This window comes from Rhagoletis zephyria, unplaced genomic scaffold (genome assembly GCF_001687245.7).
Source record: "Rhagoletis zephyria isolate East Lansing unplaced genomic scaffold, Rhagoletis_zephyria_1.1 Rzeph_scaffold_04515, whole genome shotgun sequence".
In the NCBI taxonomy this organism is placed as follows: Eukaryota; Metazoa; Arthropoda; class Insecta; order Diptera; family Tephritidae; genus Rhagoletis; species Rhagoletis zephyria.
In genome coordinates this window covers 20,427-31,094 of record NW_016161598.1, presented here as the reverse complement: position 1 = coordinate 31,094, position 10,668 = coordinate 20,427, and the positions used below count along the sequence as shown (strand labels likewise).

Below are 10,668 nucleotides of genomic sequence, written 5' to 3'. Positions count from 1 at the left end.
AGAAGTCTGTTGATTTTTGGATTCTACGTAAAATGACATGCTATGCCGTGCAGTGGAAAGTATGCATAACTGAGCCTTAACTCAATTTATAGAGACGAATGAGAGCACAAAGCGTGTTGCTCGAGCACAAGCAAATTGGTGCCCCTCTCCTTTCCTCGTCACGCTCTCTGGCACACAAGTCGAGTTGCCGCAATAAAAATCGCCGTGTGTAACGACAGCATCGCCCAATTCGTCGAAGTTTGCCGTGCGCCAGTACTGTATTTCAAGCAAAACGTAGAATAACGTGAACCAGAACTGCATTTTTATGTAAATTTGGTTTAAGTACTAGCGTTTTCAGGATTTAACAGTTCATTATAATTTACGGTGTAATAAAACAACCCTATAAACATTTTGGCGAACGTTCGAAAATGACGGAATCCTGTCGAAATCCCCACTTTTGTAAGACAAACAAACCGTTAGATATTAAAAATTTCAACCCTGTAGACTTTTTCACTTGAAATGTCCAAATTATCTACTTAAACAAACGCATGCAAACACACACACTAAATAGCAAATGTCAACGAAATCCAAAGAAAACGCGGTGGAAACAATTACGGATCTCCATAGCATGCATATACGTATGCGTGCGTTTGACAGAAAAATTGAATATAAAAATTTTTATGGCATCACCTAGAAAATTGTATGAATTTTGATTTCTAAGCGTAAATGTCAAACACACGCATACGGATACGCATGCTATAGCTTGATATGCAGTTCAATACGAGCGTAAGCGTGAACGTATTTTGGCTGAATTTCTTTATTCATTCTGAACGTTTGGAATAATCTTTTTTGTTTACTTATTCTTTAGAACGTTCCTGATGATATGTTAACGTATATTTCAAACACATTCTGTTTATTCTGGCTGTGAAATGAGATTATCCGGAATGTATAAAGAAACGTAGCCTTTAATTCTCTATCTTTTGATGTATCAACTATTGCAAAAAGTTAAGTAATAACGAAGATATTGGTCAAAATAAAAAGCTCACGCTCACGCTCACATTGAACACTATAGCAGGCTTATGGAGGTCCGCCTTTAGAGATTACATTCCGAAATTGGAAAATATACAAAATAGCACATGTTCTGAGATGTGGCACTGGCAACAATGTTTCGGATACTCGAAAGTGCTCCCGGATCTAGGAATTCACTCACTTGCAAAGTATTCGTGTATATTTTCCATTATAGGATATGAAAAATAGTATATTAACTTTACCAAATTTTTTTGGTTTTAAGGCATTGCTTCCTTAATTGCAAAGTACTTAATTAATTAACCCAATGTTTGATTGATGTTTGATGCGTATGCAACATAATTAAATGTCTGGCAAGGCGGTGTGGAAATGTGAGGGAATTTCTCACCCCGCTTGATGGGATAAAGTCATAAAAGTTTGCTGTGAATCAGAATAAATTTATAATTTGCGTATANTTCACGCTCACGCTCCCATTGAACACTATAGCAGGCTTATGGAGGTCCGCCTTTAGAGATTACATTCCGAAATTGGAAAATATACAAAATAGCACATGTTCTGAGATGTGCCACTGGCAACACTGTTTCGGATACTCGAAAGTGCTCCCGGATCTAGGAATTCACTCACTTGCAAAGTATTCGTGTATATTTTCCATTATAGGATATGAAAAATAGTATATTAACTTTACCAAATTTTTTTGGTTTTAAGGCATTGCTTCCTTAATTGCAAAGTACTTAATTAATTAACCCAATGTTTGATTGATGTTTGATGCGTATGCAACATAATTAAATGTCTGGCAAGGCGGTGTGGAAATGTGAGGGAATTTCTCACCCCGCTTGATGGGATAAAGTCATAAAAGTTTGCTGTGAATCAGAATAAATTTATAATTTGCGTATAAAGTAGAGCGACAAAAGACTTATTAAAAAAAGGCTCCAAGCCGTTTATAAAAAGTGAGGTCTAGCAATTGACTTGAAAAGCTTCACATCAAAAAATTTGTCGTCAGCTATCAAGGAGTGCACTTGGAAAAAAAGATATTTTTTGGACAAAAGAAAGACTGAAAATAAGTGAAGAGAACAAAGCAGAAGCGTGACAACGACGAAATAGCGGCCGTTCAAAACGACGACATAACACCAACAACTTTTTCGCTGCACGCATCTACGACAGCGAGTCGGACGGTGACAAAAACGTAAACGTCTACATACATTGATTGGACGGTTTATATTTGGGGAAAAAGTACCGACGTGGTTTCTGTTTTGCGTAGGAGAAATAGAAAAAACGCAGATTTAACGCGCAATTACTACGAAAACAAAAAGTAATCTCTATAGTAGTCTTCGACACGACGTAAACATTCGTCTTTAACCATGAGTGTGGACGCCTACGGGCCTGGTTCACAAACCTTGACGTTTCTGGATACGGAGGAGAATGACTTGATTGGCGCAGATACACAGGCATCGGACTTCGATTTTCGGGATTTTACATTACCCTCACAATCACAAACACAGGCTTCTCAACTGGAAGGGATTGGTGGCAGTACATCAGCTCAAGTAATTACTACCGAAAATATATGTTTATACCTTTTAAACTCAAACGTGTATTTTAACACCTTTAGAACAAGATAAATGCTCTAGCAAACAATCTGGCAGAGTTGCAGTTTGAGGAAGAGGATGACGATACATCAATACTGGCAGTGAAGGAACTGCCTACACATGCTTGCAAATATTGTGGCATTCACGATCCTGGTACTGTAGTTATGTGCAATAACTGCAAAAAATGGTTCTGTAATGGACGGGGTAGCACTTCCGGGTCGCATATTGTTAACCATTTGGTGCGAGCGAAGCATCGGGAAGTGACACTTCATTCCGAAGGACCTCTTGGAGAAACAGTTTTGGAGTGTTACTCGTGTGGCGTGCGTAATGTTTTCGTGTTAGGATTTATTCCGGCGAAAGCAGACTCTGTAGTGGTGTTACTATGTCGGTAAGTAGATAAGAAACAAGCGTTTGCCGAACACAATCCATTAATTAGCTTATTACATAGCCAACCATGTGCAGCTCAAAACTCTTTGAAAGATATGAACTGGGATCAAGAGCAATGGAAGCCGCTAATAACAGATCGCTCATTCTTGGCGTGGTTGGTAAAGGTACCCACTGAGCAAGAACAGTTGCGGGCGCGACAAATATCCGCAGCGCAGATAAACAAGTTGGAGGAGTTGTGGAAAGAGAATATTGATGCGACATTTCAAGATTTGGAAAAGCCTGGAATAGATACGGAGCCATCGCAAGTGCTTCTACGTTATGAAGATGGTTACCAATATGAAAAAGTGTTTGGGCCTTTAGTACGACTAGAAGCAGAGTATGATAAAAAATTGAAAGAATCACAAACTCAAGAAGGTATAGAAGTACGTTGGGATGTTGGACTAAACAAAAAGACCATAGCCTACTTCACGCTCGCCAAAACCGATTCGGACATGAAACTGATGCATGGTGATGAATTAAGATTGCGTTATGTGGGGGAACTTCATAAGGCATGGAGTGAAATTGGGCATGTCATAAAAGTGCCAGATAATTACGGCGAAGATGTAGGATTGGAACTAAAATCATCAGCTGGAGCGCCAGTCAAATGCACCTCCAATTTTGCGGTGGATTTTATTTGGAAGTGCACATCATTTGATCGAATGACTCGTGCCCTTAAAGTATTCGCCATGGACCGCAGCTCCGTATCTAATTATATATACGCACGACTTTTAGGACATGGCCGACATGATGGCATTGATGAACTTTTATTTCGAGGACCAATACCAAAACTCTTCAGTGCTCCCAATTTGCCGGATTTGAATCGATCGCAGGTGTATGCTGTAAAACACGCTTTGCAACGCCCGTTAAGCTTGATCCAAGGTAAAACTGTTTTTTTGTTTTCATATTCAGAGAAAATGCTATCGATCGTGCCGTACATTTAGTTAAATATATATATTATTTAATTTTCAGGTCCGCCAGGTACTGGGAAAACTGTGACCTCTGCAACAATAGTTTACCAATTGGTGAAGCAACACGGAGGCACCGTGCTTGTCTGTGCACCTAGCAATACAGCTGTAGACCAACTTACGGAAAAAATCCATCGCACAAACTTGAAGGTGGTGCGCCTTTGTGCCAAATCTCGTGAAGCTATCGATAGTCCAGTTAGCTTTTTAGCTTTACATAATCAAATCCGTAATATGGACACAAATATTGAGTTAAAAAAATTGCAACAGCTTAAAGACGAAACGGGCGAATTAAGTTCAGCCGATGAGAAGCGATACAGAACATTGAAGCGGGCCGCGGAACATCAACTGCTCGAGGCTGCTGATGTTATTTGTTGCACATGCGTTAGCGCGGGAGACGTGCGGTTGGCACGAATAAAATTTACTTCTATTCTAATCGACGAATCGATGCAGTCTACCGAGCCCGAATGCATGGTACCAGTAGTATTGGGTGCAAAACAATTGATCCTTGTGGGCGACCACTGTCAGTTGGGACCGGTGGTTATGTGTAAGAAAGCAGCTAGAGCTGGCCTGTCGCAAAGTCTATTCGAACGTCTTGTAGTCTTGGGCATTCGGCCTTTCCGTCTTGAAGTTCAGTATCGTATGCATCCGGAATTGTCCCAGTTTCCCTCCAACTTCTTCTATGAGGGCTCACTGCAGAACGGTGTTTGTGCCGAAGATCGCAAACTCAAAATTGATTTCCCGTGGCCACAACCTGATAGGCCGATGTTCTTCCTTGTGACTCAGGGACAAGAGGAAATCGCGGGATCGGGAACTTCATATTTGAATCGTACTGAAGCAGCAAATGTCGAAAAAATAACAACACGGTTCTTGAAGGCAGGCGTTAAGCCAGAGCAAATTGGCATAATTACGCCGTATGAAGGCCAGCGGGCGTATTTGGTGCAGTACATGCAATACCAAGGCAGTTTGCACTCAAGGTTGTATCAGGAAATCGAGATTGCCAGCGTGGATGCTTTCCAAGGCAGGGAAAAGGACATTATTATTATGTCTTGCGTGCGTTCAAATGAACGCCAAGGTGGGTTATTCGATTTTCGTAAAAATTGCATTATGTTAAATTGACTTGTATTTTAATGTAGGTATCGGTTTTCTCAATGATCCTCGTCGATTGAATGTTGCACTAACTCGCTCAAAGTACGGTACAATCATTGTGGGCAATCCTAAGGTGTTGTCCAAGCAACCACTTTGGAATCACTTACTGAATTTCTACAAAGATCGCAAGGTGCTGGTAGAAGGTTCCCTAAACAATTTGAAGGAATCATTAATACAATTCCAAAAGCCCAAAAAAATAGTCAATACTCTAAATATGGGTGCTCACTTTATGACTACAATGATGGCCGATGCTAAAGAAGCAATGATTCCGGGCTCCATTTACGATCGTTCTGGTCAATATGGATATGCATCGAGCAATATGAATACATCTAACTTCAACAGCGGCCTGGGCTTAGGTTTGGGATTTGGCGGTAATAATAATATGGGTTACGGGAGCGGATCAGCAGCTGCCCAAATGCAAGCAGCAGCGGCAGCCGCAGCCCATAGTTTGAACAATTTCATGAGCGGAAACTTCGGTCCGATTGGGGCTCGAAATAGCGGTCCAGGTTCAACGACACAACAATCTGCTGTTAACTCTCATCAGTGGAATCATCATCACGACTCGATCAGCTACATTTCGCCCGAGCGTGCTCAAGCAGCAATGAATAACATGCCAGTACCTGTTGGCATGTTCATGAACATGAGCAATATTCCGCCGCGTTTCTACAACCAACATCAGCAGGCAATTCAAGCGGCAGCAAAACAGGGCCGCCGCACTGGCGGTGGCTTAGGGGCAATCGGAATGGTTAACAATAACAGCGCCAGTGGAGGCAGCAAACTCTTTAATAATTATAATGTGTCCGCCACCGGCGCGGCTAATAAGATGCAAAATGCAAAACCGCGTAACAGCATTCAAACACCTTCAGCCACAGCTTCGATTGCAACTGGTGCCAACGATATTGCTAATGTTTTGATTGGATCGGTTGCCACTTCATCGCAGAACAATGCTCTACCACTAACCCAGCAAAATATGTCGCAACAAATGAGCCAACCAGGTGGCTTTACACTCTCACAGCAGCCGGAGTTGTCGCAAGATTTTGGCCAAATCTCGCAAATAGATAATATTCTCTCACAGGACGTTAATTTTAGTACGGTACGTATTAAATGATTAGTGATCTCAAATAAAGTATTAGATTTTAATCTATATATTTCAAAATGTTCGTTCTATAATTTACAATTTAGCTAATGGCAATGATTAAATTAAGCTATTTTTTTTATCTTCGCTTCAGGATAATCTTAACACGAATCGTCTAAATTTGGGCTTGAATAGCCAGAGTCAATTCTCGCAGCCCTATTGATACAACGGTTGATTCCAACTACAAAAGCAAAAGCAGCAGCAGTCAGTTAAACCAACAATTCATATCAAACAAATACAAACTTTTTGATGTAACGAAAGAGAACAAAGAAGACAAGAAGCGTGCACACAAAAAATTGCAGAAACAGCAGACATAGATCTCTGACCGCATGGATAGAATCGAACAGAATCGGAATTTCGATTAAGAAATAAAATTCCGCTCAAAATTACCCGGAGTATATAGCTTATATTTGGGGCAATGCTGTGCTGTGACAAGTAAGGGGCAATTCCGATGTACGAATCATCGATAGCGTAAAAATGCGAGTACGCATCGACAGAGTGGTCTGTGCGTTATCTGCGCAAAACGTGTGCGTAAATGGGTTAAATAGGAGAAATTGGAAGCGACGAAAAGGATAAAAAAGGAAATACAACCAAACAACAAAATCCAAAAACAAAATGAGTTGAGAGCTAAAAGGACGCCGCAAAAAGAAACGAAAGATAAAGTAACGCCAGGTTTGAGGTATGAATAGGACAGACATGTCATGTGTCTATGGAAGCGAATTGATACCAAAATAATTTCATCGTAATTTTTCATATCATGTGAGCAATACGTTGGAACCTGTGAGGAAGGTGGAAGGTTAGTAGGGTGATACCCGATGATGTTTCCATCGAGAGCATCGAATACATTTTCAATTCAAAAACAGTTTTGGACATGATTCACACGCTTTAGCGCCTTGAGGGCAATTAACAGCCAATTGGCGAAAGTGTTCGATACTTTATATGAGAGGCAGTTTTTGTACAGTAACATCAAAACTCTCGCAAGTTGATGCTATTTTCAATGGAAAACGTTCCTCACTTCAATCTGGTTGGAAACTTGCACTGTATTGTGCTGCACAAGCATGGCGGGCTGCATTTTCCAGTTCTATTGCTCTTGGATTTTTCCCAATATTTACATATAATATTTAACCTTAAAATTTTTTGATTAAGTTTATTTTTCAATGACATGGACAAGTGATTTCTAAATTTTGCGACAAAATTTAAAAAAGAAAACTAATATTTTTAAAAACATTCAAACATGCAACAAATTTATGTTGTCAATTATATTTCAATAAAGTGCTTCAACATCACATTCAGAGGCAGAAAGGAGATCAAGTTTGATGATGAAGTGAAGGATGCTGCAATCGAGGTGTGATGAAGAGGCTTACTTTCGTCGTATTTCCTTTCGAAGAAACGCTTTGCTTGCAATCCTTTGCATATGGAATCGCCTTGATTTCTCGGAAAAATAAATCGTTTTTATTTGAGTTAAAAAATAAATTTTTTAAATAAAATAAAGAAAACAAAATTAACAGCATCTTTTTTTAATTTTAGGTTACATAAGTATGTATGCTTGTACATATGTATATATTTCCATTGCGGCATTGCGCTAGGTCAACCACATGAAATTTTAGAAATTATTATCTATGTACGAAAAACCCTATCCCTTTACCTGAATCGTGGCAGTTGAGATGGTAGAAAACTGGATTCGAAATAACACTGAATTTTATAATTTAAGGAAGAGCTCTCGCTCATTTCCTTAACAAGTTTAATCAGAGCGGGAGGGAATTCTTGCTGTGCGTGCTTTAAGTACTTATACCACCTGTCAGAAAGTCCGCGCAATAGCAGAAATCATCACACTTTTTATGGTTATCTAAATAAGTGATTATTAGGCGGCCATCAAGCCTGCAAAGGCAAGAGGCTCAGAGGGATAGGCATATTGGAGTGCTTCTGAATTCCAATAAACTTGCGACACCAGGTCAAATGTTACTGCTTTTCCATCACAATGCAAGTGACTGGGCATTGCGTCAGAGGTTGCAACAAGTCGTTGCAGCGTAAAGATAATTAAAATGAAACCTGCATTGACAACAAGAAACATTTTACAGAAACGCATTTTTAGCACGAAAAAAATATAGGCCTAGTGGGGTGTTTGTTTAAAAGCAGGGATATACAAATTCTTCTTAAATCGAAATACAAGCTTCAATAAATGTGGCGGTTTTACTTTTTATGAAAGATCGTCACGTCTTACGCGTAAACTTGGATCTGTCTGCAACTTCTTAAGTATTTCAGTCGATTCCAGTTGAGCATCAGCAACAAAGTACAGTGAACTCGAGATAATATTAACATCCTAACATATGAACATGCCAAAATATGAACACTTTTTCGCTACCATATGAACATTATTGTTTTGAAAAATTTCTAACGAATTTCAAGTGCTTGGTAATTTGGGGAACCGCCTAGTTATTTGCATTGAAAATGGCCATACGTGTCGCTCGGAAATGCTTACAGCGAATAACTTCATGTTCGGTTTTCTTATTGTTAAATATGCCTCAAACATGTGATCCAAAATTTTAAAGTTTTTTTTTTAACTGCAAGAAATCAACTTTATTTGTTAAAAAAAAACTTGATTTAGAAAAAAAATTTTAATATTGCAAAGTAAGTTTTGTATTTCGTTTATCAAGTCTCGGCTAATAGAAAGTTTATGTTTTGTATGAGTTTGTTTGGAAATTTTGAAAATCGGTTATTCCGGTAGACAAGAGGTCGGTTAAGGTACCTGCAGGGAGTGACGTTAGCTTATACCTAACTTTAGTCTGTTTACGCGAACACAAGTGCTAACTATTAACTGTGTATTTTGTTCGAAAAAAGCTAACTACTTTTGTGGGGCGATGGCCGCAAAAAAGTCAGACCTGGATACCTCTGCATTACATGTCAACTAACTTGTAACTAACTACTTTTGGACATAAAATATCAATAAGAAAAACAAAATATTTTTTTGTTTTTTTACTTTTTTATTTACTTATTTATTTACTTTATTTTATTACATTTCATATTTGTTTACATATTCTGCTCTGGGTGGCCCCATATTCGAACACCGTCAGACATAACTTCAAAATGATAGTATAAAATTTCGATCTTCCTTTTATTTGTCCTGAATATGAAAAAGAATCTGCGAAGTTCAGAAAAAAAGTGTATTGAAAGTAATTTTTGTATGAGGATATTTAATAGAAACTTGTAAAGAAAACCAACTCCCGATTGCGTCTGCATGACTCCTGCACGACTTTACAATTCACTTTAAGTTGGTTTTGTCATAGCTAATTAAAAGTGAGGTATTAATCGAAATCTCACCAAAAAGCTAACTATAAGTTGGTTAGTTTTAACCATGATAAAAACATGATTTTTTCTGACGTTTGCAAACATTTTAAAATCATATAAAATTGAAAATAAAAAAATGAAATTGTTCACAATTGTTGTTGTTTGAGATTAAAAATGAGAATGTGTGTGTGAGCTTGAGTACGAATTTTAAAATTATAATGTAGGCAAACGTCAGACTGCCTCTCAATGATTTTACCTTGTAATGTTTTTATCATGGTTTTAACAATTGATAATTTTTCACTGCAGGGCGTATTACAATACCACATTGCCCCCCATATGTAATTTTTAATTACTTCAACACAACGTTTATTCTAGATGCCAAAAATAGGGGAAATCCGAAAGTGGACCCAAGACTACATGATATAGACGATAACAGCTGCGTTATCGTAATGTAGTACAGTACACCACATTATCCTAACCATATATACCATATTACCCTCTAATTTTTGAAAAAGCTATTTTTTGGTTTCTTTTAAATTTTTTCAATAACTTTGTTATTTTTGAATTAATTGAAAAATATTTTATAACTTAACTTTCACTGTTCTCGAATAATAAATAATTATAGTTACATTTGCCACATATCTCAAAAAATTACCTATACCATAATACCCGAAGTTCCCCTGCATATGCGGTTTGTTTATTAACCGACTTCCAAAAAAGGTGGAGGTTATCAGTTCGTCGGATTTTATTTTTTTTTTTTATGTATGTTACCGAATAACTATGCACCACGTCAACCGATTTCAATAACAAGAAAGGTAGTGTCTCAGAGGTGGTCCCATACTAATTTGGTTTAGATCCGATCATTGGATCATGAAATATATTGATATATATATATTTTTTTTAAGTCGGTTTTTTTTTGCTAAAAATTACTTGTTTGTGTAACAAACAAAACGAATACAAGTTTCTTTTAATGTTTTAAATAAAACATTTTTTTAAATTAATGCAATATTTTTTTTTTTTAAATTCTTGAGCCTTTCGTAAATATGAACAATCTCGCAAAAATTAACAGGCTTGGTTTTAATTAGTTCATATTCATTTTTCTAATAATTACGTAGCGCAATGA

General features: G+C 37.9%; 1 protein-coding gene across 2 annotated transcripts; it reads left to right on the top strand.

Annotated features, from left to right (window-relative positions):
• The first annotated feature begins 1,577 nt into the window (after positions 1 to 1,577).
• Positions 1,578 to 7,756, top strand: Upf1 (Upf1 RNA helicase). 2 transcript variants are annotated; one of them, XM_017626260.1, is made up of 7 exons: positions 1,620 to 1,636; positions 1,711 to 2,546; positions 2,612 to 2,976; positions 3,037 to 3,893; positions 3,984 to 5,051; positions 5,113 to 6,218; positions 6,355 to 7,756. In XM_017626260.1, exons 2-7 carry the CDS (start codon positions 2,364 to 2,366, stop codon positions 6,421 to 6,423), a joined length of 3,648 nt encoding a protein of 1,215 aa, XP_017481749.1. In that variant the 5' UTR covers positions 1,620 to 1,636; positions 1,711 to 2,363; the 3' UTR covers positions 6,424 to 7,756. The 2 variants fall into 2 exon arrangements, with proteins under 2 accessions (XP_017481748.1, XP_017481749.1); XM_017626259.1 differs by having other exon boundaries at positions 1,578 to 2,546.
• Positions 7,757 to 10,668: the final 2,912 nt, after the last annotated feature.